Source organism: Diceros bicornis, chromosome 2, assembly GCF_020826845.1.
Source record: "Diceros bicornis minor isolate mBicDic1 chromosome 2, mDicBic1.mat.cur, whole genome shotgun sequence".
Classification (NCBI taxonomy): Eukaryota; Metazoa; Chordata; class Mammalia; order Perissodactyla; family Rhinocerotidae; genus Diceros; species Diceros bicornis.
The window spans coordinates 81680507-81698419 of record NC_080741.1 but is presented as its reverse complement, the minus strand read 5'-3'; the positions used below and the strand labels follow the sequence as shown (position 1 = coordinate 81698419).

The 17913-nt window shown below is 53.1% G+C and overlaps 1 protein-coding gene across 1 annotated transcript; it reads right to left on the bottom strand.

The window, feature by feature from the left end:
• Positions 1-213: 213 nt before the first annotated feature.
• LOC131421264 (FYVE, RhoGEF and PH domain-containing protein 5-like) lies at positions 214-13864 on the bottom strand. The gene is given in 8 exon segments (XM_058567947.1): positions 214-400; positions 713-1595; positions 1598-2895; positions 2897-3118; positions 3120-3228; positions 3231-3362; positions 11876-12127; positions 13846-13864. Coding segments are annotated over 8 exon segments (2919 nt in total). The 3' UTR covers positions 214-396.
• Between the last annotated feature and the right edge of the window lie 4049 nt (positions 13865-17913).

The window sequence follows — 17913 nt, the reverse complement described above, 5'->3', positions numbered from 1 at the left end:
CTGCTTGCTTAAGTATTGCAGCTAAAGGCGAGGAACGTGTTGGGGGTGGGTAGTGGTCTGGGACTTCAGAGGCCAGGAAGACAATTCTTTTCAGGGTCATCTATAGATAATGTGGTCAGGGAGAGACAGAGATTTTGATAAAAGAGGCTTGTTGCCTTTCCTATTGTAACCTACATTAGCTTTACAGCCATCACGATAACAACTCTTTCTTGAAACAGATCTTTTGTTTTAAATTCTTTAGGCAGTTTGGGAGGGGAAACTCAAATATTTTTCCTGAGTTCTCTGAGTCCTTATTGTCTTCAGCTCGAAATAATCCACATACCAGAGTGGTGCCTCCTCGGGTAGCTTGCCCTGAGCACCATCAGTGACTTCCCCAGAGGGGAGTAGCAAAGCCATCTACCTAGGAGATGAGAAATGTCTCCTGAATAGTGGAAATACAAATGCATACATCTGTACTGTATCTGGCGTTTTAGACAACACTTTGCACATAGATTACTCTGATCTTCTCAAACTCTGCCAGGAGGTAGCATGAATCCCATTTCACAGACGCAGTAACTGAGGCTCAGAGAGGTAAAGCTGCTCACCCCAAGTCACACATTAGAAAGAAACAGAGCTTGAGGCTAAAAAGGCAAATCCATTCTGTCCCCTACACCTAAGCTTGCCTCTTGGATAGTCACACTCGCCGAACAAAGAAAACATAATTTTACGGTACCTTTCTGCTTCCTGCTCTGCGCTCTGCTGCTTGCTCTCGAAGGCGCTGAAGCTGCTCACGTCCACGTAGCCGTCGTTTTCGTTTGCTGTGGACAGGGCTCTGCTCTGATCTTCAAAGATCTGATCTTCAAAGAGCTTAGCCAAGGCCCTGGCCCTTGCTGACCTCCAGGGTGGAATCTGGATATTTTCGTAGTCCGAGTTGATGGCTCGAATGTTCTCGTAGTCCGAAGTGTCAGCGTTGGGAAACGAGATGGACCCTGGCTTGGTCAGGGGCGAGGGCAGAAAGGGGGGCCGGGAGGAGTCTTCGAAGGACTCCACTCTGGACACTGTCCTGCCGAAGGGGACGCCCTTCCTCTTGCCATCCCCGAACAAGATGAGGGAGGAGGGTGACTCGGGAGCCCAGAGCTTGCCGGTCTGAGCCTTAAGCTGAGGGGAGCTGCTGAGGCTCCTGTGGTCAACCTCCAGCAGCCTGGAAGGCCCTTGGTGGCCGGACTCGGAGGAGGACCTGGAAGACACACCAACATCCACGTGCACTTTGCTCTCGCTCTTCTTCTTAAATGTCAGCGCCAGGAACCGCTTAAAGGAAGACTTCTTGGTGTGCTGGTCTGGGGGCTCGCTCTCAATCAGGAGCGAGGGAGAGCTCTTTGTGATGGGCTTTTTGGTGACACAGGCCAGGTCAAAAGGGGGTGGGATGTCGACCATGGAAGACGGTGTCGAGGTGCCACTGGATAGAAGGCGGTTCCTCTGGGAGAAACTCCCAGAGGAGCCAATCATACGCGGCAGAGAAAGGTTGTCGTCTTTCCTTTTGATCCTATGGTCATCTAAGCCAGATGCCTCCAGCTCCCGGTACAAGGGGACTGGCCTCTCTCAGCCTTCCACGAGGACGATCGAGGGTATAAAGTGAAGGCTCTGGGCTTTGCTGGCAAGGCCCTGCTGGCTTCCAGCGGCTTCCCCTCCAATGACAGAACCATCTTTCTCACCTCCTTGGCACCTCCAATGCCAACAGCTGACAAGTCAGCTTCTGGTCCAGTTTCTTCCAGGTCAGTTTCTGGAACACAACCAGCCACCTTCCCAGAGTGGGGCCTGGCCCTCATGAGGATGTTCTTTCTGTCGACGGGGACCAGGCCACCCTCAGCATCAGAGTCCATTTCTTCTATCACACCAAAACCACCCAGGACATCAGATGCAGCCCGTGTCTCAGGTCCCCCTCCCTCTGCAGGGTCAGCCCCACACACCAGGCCAACTCCCATCTCATAGGGGTTGGTGAGCGTGTCATCCGCAGCGTCCTCATCCTCCGGCAAGACCGCATCAGGAACAGCAGGGCCCTCCCCAGCGCCACCCTGCAGGGAGCCACGCTGGCCACATGAAGTTCCAGCCACAGGGTCCTGCTCCACAGGTCCTCTCGACTGTGCTTCCTGCTCTGACTCTAAGCCTCTTGCTGATGTGGAAAAAGGAGAGTAGCTTTCGCTACAGAAGGAGGTGCTCTCGGTCGGGAAGAACTTGCAGGGACTTGTAGAGAGTGAGGCCATGAAGTGGTCCGTACAGTCACTCCCGAAAGGAATGATCTGGCAGCTCTCCTCAGCAGGTTCATCCTGCACGGGGTCTTCGCTCTCTGGAGGGTCTTCTCCCGCCTCCTGGGTGACTGCTGCCACTTCTTCCTGGTCAGCGTCCTCATTTTGCTCAGGTGGCTCATCCTGATCATTCTGGTCACCACCGCCTGTGGCGTCCTCACACTCCTCAGAGATTTCAGGGCTGTCTGTGGCCATCTCCACCTCCCAGATGCCCGGGGCCAATCCCTCATTCTCCGGTGGATCCTCGCTGGCATCTTCAGTGTCCCCCTCGGTGGGCCTGCTGGCATCTACACGCGCATCTGGCGCCCCTGGTTCTGCACTGGCACAGCCTTCCTCGCCATTCTTCTCTGCCTCCCTGGGTGTCCCAGGGGGCCCAGGCTCCTCCTCAGGAGCTGCTGGATCCTCTAAACTGACATGAGTTAGGATGATATCACTCAGAAAGACTGCCTCTCCATCCCGAGGGCCCTTGTCCTCCAGGCTGAACATGTGTTCCTCCACCAGCTTCCCTTCCTCCTCAATTGTGAACTGCTCCTCCGCCGCTGCGTCACGGGCACAGTCCTCCTCCTCCACGTTCTCAGGAGTGGGGGCTACGCCTTTGTCACCCGCACCACTCCAAGTCCTCAGCCACTCTCGTCCTCTCTGTGTCACACTCCTCGCCTCCCTCCTGGCAGGCCTCTTCCCCAGTGGCATCCAGAGGCACCATGACTGCATTCTCCACGGGGTCCCCATTCCTGGGTTTGCCCTCTCTCGGTGGAGCCCTGGGGACCACGATGTAATCCTTGTCCGCCTCAGACTCCAAACACTCCAGGTTGGACCGGTGCTCTTCATAAAGCCCCATCTACGTGGAGCAGCTTCCCACTGCTGCATTTGTTCAAGCTGTTGATCATGCACATGCTGGCTCTCCACTTGTTGGGGCTGGTCAGCCCGGGCTTAGGGGCGATGGGAGTTTCGGTCCCCTAGACATGGAGTTGGGACTAGGAAGACTATCAGGCCAGGGTGACGAAGGAAATTTAGGTGCCATCACCGCTGTGAGGGGACTGGCAGTCTTTGGCTTGGGAGCAACTGGTGGTTTTGGTGAATCTAAAGGATGAAAATAGAGAAAAGGCGACAAAAAGTACAGTTACCTTTATTCCCATTCAGAGTCTCCTAATTACCATTTTCCAGAGAACACTGAAGATGTTTTCCCAACCCACAGGAACACAATCTGCTACGTTCTGTCTTAAGTTTATGCCCTCCACCAACATCTTTAAAATCCCTTGCCCTTCCACTAAAGATTCATTCTGTAAACAAAGTGAATAGACCTTTGTTCTATATACAGTCCAGCTAACAAAACCCAAGTGACTGACATCTTGTACGCCTCAGATAAGGGTGTCCAATCATTGCACTCCTCCATTCAACAACGACAGAGTAAACGCTTTCCATGTGCCAGGTACCCACGAGACGATGCTGACCTCGACAGTCGCCATCCCAGCTATCCTCATGCAGCTTACCTTCATTCTACAGTTAATTCATTGGATCCCTACTATCCACATGCACAGCACTGTAGACGGCAGGGCCTTCCAGGGTCAAGAAGAGAAGAATACCTCTGCTGAGCACTCACAGTTGAGTTAGGGAGACCAGACTAACAGCAACTGGAGGACAGCGCTGCAGACCCTGGAATATTATGACTGAATAGCCATCATCTCATTCCCTCAAGAATGATGCAGCAAAGGTGTGTGACAGCGATGTACGATTCTTCTGAGGGTCCCCTCTGCGTTCTACATGCTTCCAGACTGGTGTCAAGCTAACTGCCCTGCATCCAAATTCCACGGGCGTCCAAATCTCATGGGAGAAATTATATAGTATTTTTCAACACGGATACTTGCAAAAGGTCTCTCCCCTTGTGGATGTCAAGAATCTACCGACCATGGCAGAATAAAAGATGTGGTACAAACCATACATGCAACAGGAGTTAGAGAAGCGAGAGTTGCCATGGCTGGAGAAGACCTCCCGGAGAAGGTGAACTTGCAGCTAAATTTTGCAAGATGGGAGGGACCTGGACAAGTGGAAGGCTCAAGGGAGTAGCTGCCCACTCCAAGCTCAGCATCTCTCCTGCCCCAAGCCAGGCCTTGCTTCCACACCACTGCAGGCAGTGAGGAATGCAGAGTCCCAGGACTGCAACTCCATCCTGACGTCTCTGATTCAAAAGCACTGCCCGGCTCCCCAGTGCCCATGGATTAGGATGTACAGTCTCCTCTTCAGCCCAGTCTCATCTCCCACAATAGACCTGGGTTTGACACAGTGCAGCCTCAGAAGGCCAGCCTGGCGTGTGAAAGGAGTAAGATGGAGCAGAGGGCCTGGAGGTCTGTCAGCAAACTCCTCTCCTCCCCACGCATCTGACTCCCAGTTAAATCCTCACAGCATCCAACCCCCGTTGTCTGACAGAAATATGTGAGCCACATTTATCAGTACATAAGTAATTTTAAATTTTCTCCTAGCCACATTAAAAAGTAAAAAGGAAACAGATTTAATTTTAATGATACATTCTTTCAACTCAGTATAATATCTTTTCGTATATCAGCATGTAATCAATGAATTACGTTTGGACCAACATGTAATCAACATACAAAATTCACTAGTGAGACATTTGACATTCTTTTTTGTACTAAGTCCTCAAAATCTAATGTATATTTTACACTTACAGCACATCACAAGTCAGAGTAGCCACATTTCAAGTGCTCAGGAGCCACATGTGGGTGGTGGCTAAAGGACTGGCCAGCACAGCTCTAACTGATTTTACCCATCTCCACGGGACTGGCCCAGTGGCACCTCAATTTCAATATGTCTGAAGCTAAAGCCAATATCATCTCCCCTAAACTGGCAGAACTATGTAAAATTCAGCTGGGGAGGCCCCAAAGGAACTGAAAAAGGCCTGGAGTAGCAATAATATAGGGTTATAAAGGCCATGTACTCTGCTCCAGAAAGGGCTTGATTTCAGAGCCTCTTTCCTTATAGTCTGCACATAAATCTAATGAACTTAGTTGTCTGGTTGCCCAGTGCACAGCTATTCAGAAGGGGCCGGCGGAGGCAGGGGAGCAGGAACACTGCCAGGTGTAAGATGTGGTAGCTGACAGCACAAACCGGCGAGAAGACGCACAGCTGCCAAGATTCTAAAGGCTAAAGCGCTCACTGTATCAACCCTCAACCCACACCCACACTCATCTGCATCCACACCAGGCCGGCCACTGACATCCAGATGATAACCTGGAGGCTTCAAGAGAGAATGAGTGACTTCCCAACTCCTTGTTTCCATAAGCAATCAAATATGTCCTAGTTTAGAAAAGTATCTGTCCAAATCAGTCAACTGCAAAACAAACAAACACACACCCCACAAATACTTGGAGCTTAAACAGCTAAGCTTCAGCTACCTGTCAGTGTGGAGTAGAAGAGTGAGCCTTGCTGATCTGGGTTCAAATCCTGACTTTGCCACTTAAAATCTATGAAACGGAGCTTCAGATTCCTCATCTGTAAAATGGGGACAACAGTAACACCTACTCTCAAGAGGTTATGAAGATTAAAAGATATATAATACATTTAAAGTGCTTAGTAGCAGGCCTTCACATAGGAGTACTCAATAAACAGTAGCTATTATTGTTCTAATAAAATCAGGCTTTGCCTACCGGACATCTTCCCCTGGTATGAGTCTTGCTCTACACTGACCTATTAGGTAATAGTAGCCGCAAGCTTTCAGTATCAGGTGTCAGGCATTGGCAGGAAAATTCTTCTTTGGGGGTGGGGACTCTCATTTCTCATCCTTAACAGGCGGTATCTCGCATGGGTGCCATGAGACCTGACAGAGGGACAGGAGCGCCATGGAAAATGACCATCACCTTGGCTGCATCACCCCCAGCCCCACACCCTCCTTCATCCAATCAAGCTATCGATCTGTGGGGGCTGTCTCGGCAAAGGTTCCCGTGGGCGTCTGAGGTGTGATCCTGCAAGAAAATGCCTTCCCCACAGAAGCCTCTAGGAAAGATAAACAGCATCCACACCCTGCTTCCAGCTCTGAAGCTGCATCCCCTCTGACAACAAAGGATGCCAGAATCAGAAAGGCCTTGTCTGACTCCTCATTGAAAGATGAGGAAACTGAGGCACAGAGAGGGCAGGTGACTGGCATGGGGCTACTCAGCATGTCTGGAGCAGGGCCCAGGTAGAATGTGGATTTCCTGCTTCCTGGTCCAGTCACGTGAACCTCTGCCTTCACCCTTTTGCCACTGAGCATTTCTTCTACAGTGGAGACTCAGGGCTCCCAGCTTCTGGTGAGGCAGAGAAGGGTAAAATGCAGGAAAGCTGAGGCCAGAGAGACCAGGACAGCTAGGTGAGAAACTTACATAAGGCTGAGTCCAGCCTGACCTGACCACAAGGTGAATGACTGGCTTTCATTTGCTCTCATCCAACCTCCTTTAATCCAAGTCCATTAAAGAGAGATTTATTGAGCACCCACTATGTGCCAGGCACTCATCTAGATACTTTGGATATATCAATAAACAAAACCAAGACCCCGTCCCTCGTGGACCCTACATTCTAGTGGTGGGAGATAAGCAGTAAGAAGAGCAAGTACATTACATACTATACGTTAGATGATCATAAGTCCATGGAACAAGACTGGAGTTGGGTGTTTTTGCAATTTTGCATAGAGTCACCAGGACAGGCCTCACTGAGAGGACATTAAAGCAAAGAGTTGAAAGAGGTGAGGGGGCCAGGACTCACCTGGTGTGTTCAAGGAGGCCAGAGTGGCTGGAAGGGAGGGAGGGAGCGACGGAGCGGGGGAGCAGGAGATGACGTCAGAGGGGTCACAGGGAGGGTGTGGATTATGCAGGGCCTTGAGCAGCAGAAGGACATGCATGCTCTGGCTAATGTGCTGAAATAAACAGAAGTGGTGAGGATGGAACAGGAGCACTGAGGATGGAACAGGAGCACTGAGGATGGAACAGGGGCACTGAGGATGGAACAGGGGCACTGAGGATGGAACAGAATCACTGAGGATGGAACAGGCGCACTGAGGATGGAACAGAGGCACTGAGGATGGAACAGAGGCACTGAGGATGGAACAGGAGCACTGAAGATGGAACAGGGGCACTGAGGATGGAACAGGGGCACTGAGGATGGAACAGAGGCACTGAGGATGGAACAGAGGCACTGAGGATGGAACAGGAGCGGTGAGGATGGAACAGGAGCACTGAGGATGGAACAGGGGCACTGAGGATGGAACAGGAGCGGTGAGGATGGAACAGAAGCACTGAGGATGGAACAGAAGCGGTGAGGATGGAATAGAAGTGGTGAGGATGAAGCAGGGAGACCAGTGAGGAGGCTCTTGCAATAATCCAGGCAACAGATGATGGAGGCTTGGACCAGGCGGGAGCAGTGAAAGTGTAAAAAGGAGTCAGATTCCGAACACGAGGGTAGAGCCGGCAGGATGTGCTGACAGCGTGGCTACGGGGTGAGAGAGAGAAGTCAAGGACAACACCACAGTTCCGAGTAGGAGCAGCTGGAAAGTGAAGTGGCACCAACTGAACGGGGGAAGGCTGTGGGTGCTGGGGAGGGAAAACCAGAATCTCAGTTTGCACGTGCTGAATCTGAGTTACCTCTCACACACCTGGGTGGAGATGCGGAGTGGGCTCTGAGATATACCACTCTGGGTTCCCAGGAGAGGGCTGGCTGGAGCCATCCATCACAGAGATGGAATTTAAGGCATAAGCCTGGTGAGATCACCAAGCGAATGAGTGTGGACAGAGAAAACAGCAGGCCAAGGAGGGGGCCCTGGTGGCCCCAAGGTTACGAGAGGGAGCCAGCAAAACAGACTGAGGATGGAGGGCAGAAAACGAAGGGAATGTGAGAGCTTCCAGCTCTGTTCCCTCCCCGCCTCCCTCACAAAAAGAAATGGGATAGAGCCCTTGCCCTCAGTACAAGGTTCTCTGGGTCTCAGACCAATTCTGCCTAGTGAAGACCCAGGGAAGGGGCGCAATGGGATGCACGTTGAAGGACAGGGAGGATCCTCACAATCAAAAGAGGTTGGGTATTCCAGGTAGAGGGAACAGAATGTGCAGAGGCCCAGAGCCCTTTGGGAGTGTGACGAAGAGTCCAGTTTGGCTGAGCTTTAGAGTATGGCGGGGATGGAGGACTACAGGATAAATCAGAGCTGGGATTTCCTCCTCTGGATTAAGCTTAACTTTCTGACGGTCCAGAACCCAGCATGGATGGAGCTGGCAGACCTTCTGCTGCTTCCAGATTCCTTCTGGCTGCTGCATGAACCTTCTCTTCCTGTTATCCCAAAGCCTGGGGGTCACACCCTCCCCACCCTGAGTTACCAACACCCAGGACCTCATGGCAATTTGCTGTGCCTGAGGATGACTCGAATGCAGAACACCGTTCCAGCCAAGATGCCAAGAGTCAACTGGGGGGTGGGGAAACCACAGCGACAGGAGGAAGAGATTTTGAACAGCTTCTGGCGATAGAAATCATCCCCAGCCAGCCCCCTGGTACCAATTTATATTTTCTCTCTATTTTAACTAAATATCTCTCACTCACAGATTCATGCTGCTGCTCCCTCGTCAGCTATGTAGAGGTTAAATTAGAAGGGGTATTGGGAGGAGCACTGGATTGGGAGTCAGGAACTCTGATCTCCACTCCTGGCTCTGCCATTAATTGGAGGTGTGACCTTGGGCAAGCCCCTTCCCCTCTCTGAGCCTCAGTTTCCCCACCTGTAGAGTGAGGGGACTGCACCAAACAGTCAGAAAGTGCCTTCTGCTCTGGCCGACTACAGTCTACTAAACTCACGGCTCGTGTTATGATGTCCCCTGCTATCCCCATCTCGTCCCGAGTCTGTTTCAACTGCAAGTCACTATACTCCCCCTGGAACTCTCATAACCACATGTTCCAAGAGTAACTCTCTTCCAGTTTCACCTTCCTGTTGCATCTTAATTTCACTTTCACGCCTGGGTGCCTGCTGGAATGTCCAAGCCAAGCCTGATGATTTCTAATTAGGCGGCTGTTAAGCTAGTCCAGTGACCCACGACAGGCCAGTTACTGGGAAGACAGCCTGGAACAGAGTGGGAAGAGCATGGGCCAGGCTCAGACAGACCTGAGCTCCAATCCCAGCTCTGCCACACGTCAGCTACGTGATCTTGGGCATGCCACTTTGCCTCTCTGGTGATCTTGGGCATGCCACTTTGCCTCTCTGGGCCTCAGTTTCTTACTTGGTGAAATGGAAGAAATACTCCCTTTCTTCATAAGGCTGATGAGAAGTTCAAGGGAAACAGACATCATAAGACACTTAAGTCAATGGGCAAACACTTCCTGTGTACCTGCTATGTGTCAGGCACTGGATAAAAAAGCAGGCTCTCAGGCTAACAGTCTGTGTTTCAATCCTGTCTTGGCTTCTCAGTAAGCCAGTGACCATAAAATCCCTGCAGCTCAGTTTTTCCACCTATAAAATGGGAACAGCAAGAGTACTCACCTCATGAGGTTACTGTGAAAAGTGAATTGATACAAGTAAAACACTGAAAAGCAACACCTGGTTCATAGTAACTAAGTACCCAATAAATATAAGCTCATATTTACTGGTCACTTATAACGTGACAGACACTGCTCCAAGCACCTTACAAGCTTCATTGTATTTAACCATGGGAACCAATGAAAAAGATCTTACGATCCTCATCTTTCAGATGAAGAAACTGAGGCACAGAGAGGTTAAGTAACCCACTCAAGGTCACATAACTAAGTATGTGCTGGTTCTGAGATTCAGTCCCAAGGAGTCTCTGAACTACGGTGACACATGATCAGGACATTCAGAGCATGGCACACAGACGTCATTCTGTGAAGTTTCCATCACCGCCATCACCTGAGGGAGTAACCAGGTTCATGCTGGAGGCAAATTACAGGATGGCTGAGCCCAAGAGTGGCAACTGCCAAGACGTCCTGGGACCAAACTGTCTCTAGGTTTATGCCGGCTCACTCCATACCCCAGATCCAAACAAAGGAGGGGCTGCCCAAGCCTCATGCAGGGAAACGTGGGAAAACTGGAAGCGCTCTCACCATTGTCTGAAAGCGCGTTTTATTAGAAGCGCGGGAAAAAGCTAGCCTGACTCTGTCCGGGCTGTGCCAGAACAGGCAGGAGGCGACCTCCTTCCTCCAGGAGTGGCTGGTGGGCACCGGGACCCTGCCCCAGCCTTTTCCACTCCCACAAAGTGGCACCCCTGCTCCCCCCACCCCCCCATTTTGTGACCCACACCCGCTCACTGGCCAGGTGTCCAGAGGCCCAGCAACAACAGGGCCTGGACACAGGGAAGAGAAGCTGTCACGCTCCCAAGTCCCCGCCTGTCTCCTTTGTCAGATCAGTACAGCCAAACGTCTCCCGTCTGCACCTCACTCCTAAGACAATGACTTTTTTTATTAAAAAGATTTAAAAAAGAAAAAGCCCACAACACACACACACACACACACACACACACACACACACACACACGGCAGCAGGATATGGTTCTAAGAAACAAAATGGTGGCTTCCTGTTTCTTTAGGGATGTGTGTTTTGGAGTATGGCTTCGGACAAGGGTGCTGGCGGCGGACAGGGCTGCCTTCTGCTAAATTCTAAGAGAAGAGGAAAGAGTGACGATAGCTCCTTGGCAGGCAAACGAAGTCAGCTGGGATTGCTGCCTTGCAAACTCGCCTCTTTGAGGGAACTTTCTGCGCTTCCCGTGGATGGAGTCAGGAATCCCGAGAACTGGGTTCCAGGCACCGCCCACCTCCGAGTCTCAGTTACTCAATCTGTTAAATGGCACCCCTCTGGAGGAATCGCTAATATATACTGTCAAACGCATCCTGGGTTTCCGGAATCCCTGAACTGGCCGTGCGCTTCACAGGGCAGAGACGCGAGATGGGAGGGAACGCCTGCAGGCAGCTCAGCCTCGGCGAGGACCGTCCCCTGGGCGTTCGGTCCCCTGTGGGAGACACAACGAGGACCCCGGGCCAGCGCGCTGCGCGGGAGGGGAGCGCTGTGGGGGGTGGGGGTAATTTAGACCTTTTAATGCTCATCTGGAGACTGAGCTCCAAGTCTCGGGGTCTAGGAAAGAGAAGGAAGCAGGAATCCTCTTAAGGGTGCGCCCCCGGTCCTGAGGGACCAGGAACAGAGCCTGGTGTGGGGAAGGGCTCCGGACGGATCCCGTGGGCCAGGAGGGGCCAGCGAGGGCCTGGCGGGGACCCCGAGGAGCAGGAGTGAGGATTTAGGGGTACGACCAAGTCGCCTTTGCGAAGAGCGAGTCTTTCTCGGCTGCCGAGGGGACCCTCACGCGGGCGTCCGCGGCGGGAGTGGGACAGGGCGGACGTGGCCGGGTGCGGCCTCGCCGAGCCCGGCGGGGCGTCCCTGGGGCGGGCGTCCGGGACAGGGGCCCCGGTGATTCTCAGCCTCCCCCGCGAGGGGACTCCGGACTCGCCCGCAGCTCGGCCGAGGCGGAGCAGAGCGGGAGGGTCCGCGAACCTCGGCCGCTGGCTGCCGGCGCCCCGCGGGCCCCGACTGGGAGCGCGTCGCTCCACGCCCGAGGGCGCGCGGAGCCTCCTACCTGCTCTGTACAACTTCCAGCTCGCGGAGCCCCAGCCGCCCGAGGGTCCCTGCGTCCGTCCGCGAGCCGCCTCATTCCAGGGCCGCCCCGCACCCCCGCGCGGCGCGCAGGGCAAGTGGGGGCGCAGGGCGGGAGGATCGCGGCTGGGCGGGGCCGGACGGCGGGGCGCGACGATGTGGCAGCGGGAAGACCGGAGGGGCGCGAGGCTCCAGGGGCGGGGCCGGGAGGAGCCGGGAGGGGAGGGGCGCGAGGCTCCGGGGGCGGGGCCGGGAGGGGCCGGGGAGGGGGGGAGGGGGGAGCGGAGGGGAGGGAGGGGCGGGAGGGGAGGGGCGGGAGGGGAGGGGAGGGGGGCGGTGGCCGGGACCACGCGCCACGTCGTGTCGGCTCCGGGCTCCGCACCCGGCGCGCTGCGCTGTGGCCGCCGCGACTCCGCTCCTCGCAGACGTTTCCTCCCGCTCCCCAAGAGGAAGGCTTTTTTTCCCTTTCTGCTCTGTCAGGGACCCTGGGAGCCCAGGGACGAGGCGTCCCCGCGCACATTTAAAGGGGCCGTGGCCTGAGGACCCGGGGAACCGCGCGAGGTTCAAGGGACTAGGATCTGGGAGGGGGGCGGGGGGAAGCCGGCGAGTTGGGGTTGTGGGGCTTTCCCGGTCCCTTCACCCAACGGAGCATCCATCTCTTTAATTTCAAGCCCGGGCATTCCTTCAGTCCTGCGCCAAGTGCTGTGCTGAGCGTGGAATAAGACAGCCCCGGATTCTTGTGCTCCTGGAGCTAAGATGGGAGAACGTCAGTGGAGGCACGAGACAAATAAGCAATACTGATTGCTTATTTGTCTTCCCTTCAGAAAGTGATAAGTGCCTTGAGGGAGGTAAACCAGGATAATGGGGCAGAGCACTGGCTCTCAAAGTGTGCTGACCAGCATCAGAATTGTTAGAAATGCAAATTCTCGGGACCATCCCCAGACTTACTGATTCAGAAATCCCCTCTTTAACAAACCCTTCAGGTCCTTCTGATGCAAGCTAAAGTTTGAGAACCACTTGAGTAGAGAATGGGTGATCAAGGAAGGCCTCCCTGAGGAGGAGACACTGAAAGGGAGACCCGGTTGAAGGGAAGCCTTTCTTTGTTTGCTCAGCGCACACTGGCCAGCCAGCACCTCCCTGAGACCAGGCTGGGGCTGGGTGACATGGATGACTCAGACCAAGGCTTTGCCCTTGAGCTCTTTGTGTGATTGGCCACCAAACATAGGCAGATAGTTCTGCTTCCCGGGACAAGTGCTGGGATGGGGGCAGAAGTGCATAGGAGATTGTGAGAACTGAGAGGTGGCCCCCAAGTGGAGAGAGTTCAAGCAAAAGAAAGGCCTTTCAGAGAGAGGGAATAGCTCGGGCTGACTTAGAGGTGTGAAAGGGCATGGCCTGTTGGAGGAGGCTGTGAGGGGTTTGGCTTGGCAGGGACACAGAGGGTGGAAGCTCCCAGTAGGAGGTACAGAAGGGCCAGGGTGACAGGTGCTTGCAACACCACATCCGCGGCTTTCTTCTCTCAGCCATTGGAAGCTGAGGGCAAGGATCACGCCTTTCATATGTATCTGGCAGCTAACATTTATGGAGCGCCATTGTGTGCCTGGCATGCAGCCGAACTCTGTACATGCATGTTGACCCGTTTAAGCCCCACCACAATCCTACGAAGCTGGTATCAAAATTCTTCCCGTTTTACATTTGAGGGAACTGAGTAAACTAAGTGTTAGAATGAGACTTCCTGGCCCTGTTCTTGCCCTTGCTGCATCTCCAGAACCCATCTCAAGGTGTGGCTTGGTCATTTAGCAGTTTGGTTGTGAGTCTACTATGGTCCAGGGTGTGGGCTTTCAGCAATTCCAGCACTCTGTGGGAAGAGCGGGGAAGACGGATGTCTCAATTCACTTTGGCAGTTTAGCCAAGGTGTCTGCTGTGTGGAAGTTGGGGGAGGAGCATGGGACATACCCTCCACTACCACCACCATCCCTTCCTGTCCATCAAGTGGGGAAGAGAGGACCAGAAATGACCCCTTCTCGGGGTGATGGCTCCGGGGCAGAGGCTGTGTCTGCCCTGCTCGCTACTGCAGCCCTGGCATCTGAACAAAGAACCCAGCACTTAGTAGGTCTTCAAATAATATGTGTTGCCCACAAGAATAAAGGCCCAGGACAGAGGTTCAGACTATTGTTCAGGATCACTTTGGTTTTCTGGGATTGAAGGTGGCAGAGGCTAGAATTTTTGTGCCTTGACCAGCTGTGCTGGGACCTTGAGAAGAGGCAGAATTCCGCATGGACACAACGCACCTCACAGCCTTGCTGTGTCTCCCTGAACCCGGAGACCTTTGGTCCAGCCTTTGGTCCCGGTGGTCCAGGTAACCAGATGTTTTCCTTGCACAGATGAAACGCCTTCCTGCTCTAAGCCTGGTCCGTGGAGCAGCAGCAGCGCTGGGTGCTTCTTAGACACGCAGAACCTCAGGCCCCACCCCAGCCCTGCTAAACCAGAATCTGCATTTCCACAAGGCCTCCAGGTGCTCTGCATACACATCACAGTTGGAGACACACTGCCCCAGACAGTCCATCCCATTTCTCTGTGGCCAGATGTGCTGCCAAAGTACGCAGAAGTAGAGAAAAGACCTCAGAGTTTCCTCGGTTTCTCACTGGGGTGAGAACGTAATCCCTTGACCTCTGTCTCTTTATTGATACATGATTGAAAGGCTGGTAGGTTTCCAGATATCTGGGGGCCAGAACTCCTGGTGCATATTAGGTGCTCACTAAAAACACATGACACGCATGAAGGTCTGATTTGAATTGGTACGTGAGCCCGTTGGTGCCTGGCACACACAACGTGTCCAACGCACACATACTGAAGATAGGAATGAATGCACTTCAGTTAGGTAATGTGGAAAGGCTCTGGGAGGGTAAACTCTTTTCTTCTTGTCATTGTGAAAAATCTTGTATAGTGTTTTTGCACTCACCAAACACTTTCATACACCTAACAGGTTTGGTTTTGTTTTTGTATTTTAATGCCCATAGTATAGAATTAGATCATGCACACTCTCAGGCAAGGATCTGAGTTTCCCCAAATCGAGAATTGAATTTGATCCTTTCGAATGACCTTTTCCTCTCTGAGCCACCACAGAGTTTTTAAGCCTCAAGCCCTTTGTGGAGAAATACTTGTGCCTCTGGAATAGAAAATCTACAGCAGAATCTGTGTTACTTGGGCTCTTAATAAACCGTATGAGTCCCTGCACAGAGATAGTAGAGATGGTGATGGAGGTGCTGATGGTGGAGGTGAGGTGGAGGTGGGAGAGGTGGTGTTGGAGGTGAAGGATGTGGAGGAGGCAGAGGTGGTGGGACAGAAGTGGTGAAGGTGGAGGAGGTGGGAGAAGCAGCTGTGGAAGTCACGGTGAAGATGGCAGACGTGGCGTAGTTGGTGGTAGAGGAGGTGGAGGTAGTGGAATTGATAGATGTGGTGGAGATGCATTTGGAGGAGGTGATGGAGGGGTAGAGTTGCTCAAGGTAATGGAGGGGATGGAGATGGTGAGTGAGGTGATGGAGGTGGTGGAGTTGGTCAAGGTGGTGGAGGGGATGGAAATGGTGAGTGAGGTGATGGAGATGGTGGAGTTGGTGGAGGTGGTGGAGGGAATGGACGTGGTGGAGTTGGTCAAGGTGGTGGAGGGGATGGAAATGGTGAGTGAGGTGATGGAGATGGTGGAGTTGGTGGAGGTGGTGGAGGGAATGGACGTGGTGGAGTTGGTCAAGGTAATGCAGGGGATGGAGATGGTGGAGTTGGTGGAGGTGGGGGAGGTGGTGGAGGGGATGGAGATGGTGGAGGTGAGTGAAGTGATGGAGGGGTTGGAGTTGGTCAAGGTGGGGGAGGTGGTGGAGGGGATGGAGATGGTGGAGGTGAGTGAGGTGATGGAGGGGGTGGAGTTGGTCAAGGTAATGGAGGAGATGGTGGAGGTGAGTCAGGTGCTGGAGGTAGTGGAGATGGTGGAGTTGGTGGTAGAGAAGATTAGGGGGGTGTCTGTTTGAATATGGGTACAAATGAGTGAGTGGATACATCACTTCAATATTTGCTGCAAAAAGAAAACGTGTTTTAAAAATTGAGCTTGTTTCTGGAAATTAGCAATAAAACCCAAAAAACCTAGGACCCCAGGGCAGAGCAGGAGAGGGAGGCTCAGATAATCCAATCAATGGTCAATGTTACCCTTCACTGTAGGGCCTGCACAAAGAAGAAGGGAGGGCTGGAAGAGACCTCAGTCTTTGCTAAGCCGTTTCCACGACTGTTGAAATTGGGGATTTGAGGCTAAGCAAAGTCTACTTAAAAAGATCATAGCACCAATGACGGTTGGGAAGAGACACAGGTCTGAACCTGTTTAGCTGAAACCACACATTGCTGGAGTGATGGGCTGTGAAGTTGAAACGCTTATTCCTTTGTTTGCTTTTCCTAATAAGAGAAAATGGATGTGAAAGACGCTAAGGCTTCACAAACACCCGGGGCTAATACTGGTGGTTGGACTTGCTTAGTCCTCATGGAACTGAGCCCTAAGCACTCACTGAGTTCAGGGGATGGCTGAAAATACCCACAAAGAACACGACTGTGTCAGGGTAATGACCATCATCAAGCCTTTTGCACATGTACTCTTCCCAAGAACCCTATAAAGGGATTATTATTTCCCCATTTCACACGTGGGAAAACGGAGGCCCAGACAGGGGAAGTGGCTTGCCCTTACAGCCCAGCCAGGACTCACACCCCATTCACTCTGGGAACGTGGTCTGAGTTCTTAACTACTAGGCTACACTGTTTTCTCTGTGATGGGCAAAAAGTCTGCCGAGATTTTCACTTTTTCCAAATCACTCTCACCATCTTAGTTGTTCCTCTCAGCAAACAGAGCTGCCCAGGGTAGATGTTATGCCCACTTGACAGTTTGGGACGCTGAGGCCTGGAGGGGAAGATAACTGGCCTCGGATCACACAGCGAGTTAGGGGAATGGCCAGTGCTGGAATCCACGCCTCCTGCCATCCAGGCCCAAGTTGGAATCATGTGGCCGCTGAAACCATGCCCCTTCTCCTCAAGTGGCTGCAGGCTCTTGCTTTGCCTTTTGAGGGCAGGAGCCCCTCCCTGCTTTGCTGAAGGAGCCTGGCAGGGTGGGGTGTGACCCCTTTAAGGCTGATCCCCGCAGGAGCCTGGCTTCCCTGAGCAGGCCGTCCTTCTCTCTCCCTCTTCCTTTTCCTCCCTTCCTTCTCTCCCTCTGCCTTGGATGGTCAGAATGCCCAGCCACTCCCAGCTTCACAGTGATGAGCCGGCCCATGTCTGCAGGAGCCTTGGAAGGGGCAGTCAAGGGGCCAACACTGTGGTTCTGATATGTCCAAGGAACAGCCAGGTGGGAGGCTCAGAGCCTGAGGAACTTGGGGTGAAAGGAACTTGGGGAACCAGCGCATTGCCAGATGAGGAGGCTGTGGCAGTAACAGCAGGCAGTGATAACACTGATAATACCAACGGATGCTGAGAGCACTTGGTGCTAAACCCTTTACGTGCTTCCTGTGAAAATGTGATTTTTATCAGTCTCCATTTCATAGATGACAACACCAAGGGCAGAGAGGTGAGCGACTTACTCAAGACTCAGAGCTAGCAGTGGCGCTGGGACTAAAGCTAGGTCTGTCTGTCCCCAAGGCCTGTGCTGTTCACAGTATACCTTATACCACATTTGTCTCAGGGCACGGCGCCAGAAACAGGACCAGAATCCTAGGCGGCCTTCCTGCCTTCCTCCCCGCCCCCCTTCCTTCCTTCCTTCCTTCCACAAAAATGTACTGAGCACCTACTCTGTGCCAGGCACTGGGCCAGGTACCAGGTGAAGAGACTCCCTCTGTGCCGTCTAGTGCTCCCAGGCCAGCTGAGGAGGCAAGACACCCAATGGCAAATCACCCGTCAGTTTGATGAGAGCACTGATGCTGGAACACAGACCTCCTGACTCCCCTCAGGTGTCTTAAATCCCTGCTGTGGGGCTGATGGGTTCCCTGGGGCCCTGTGAAA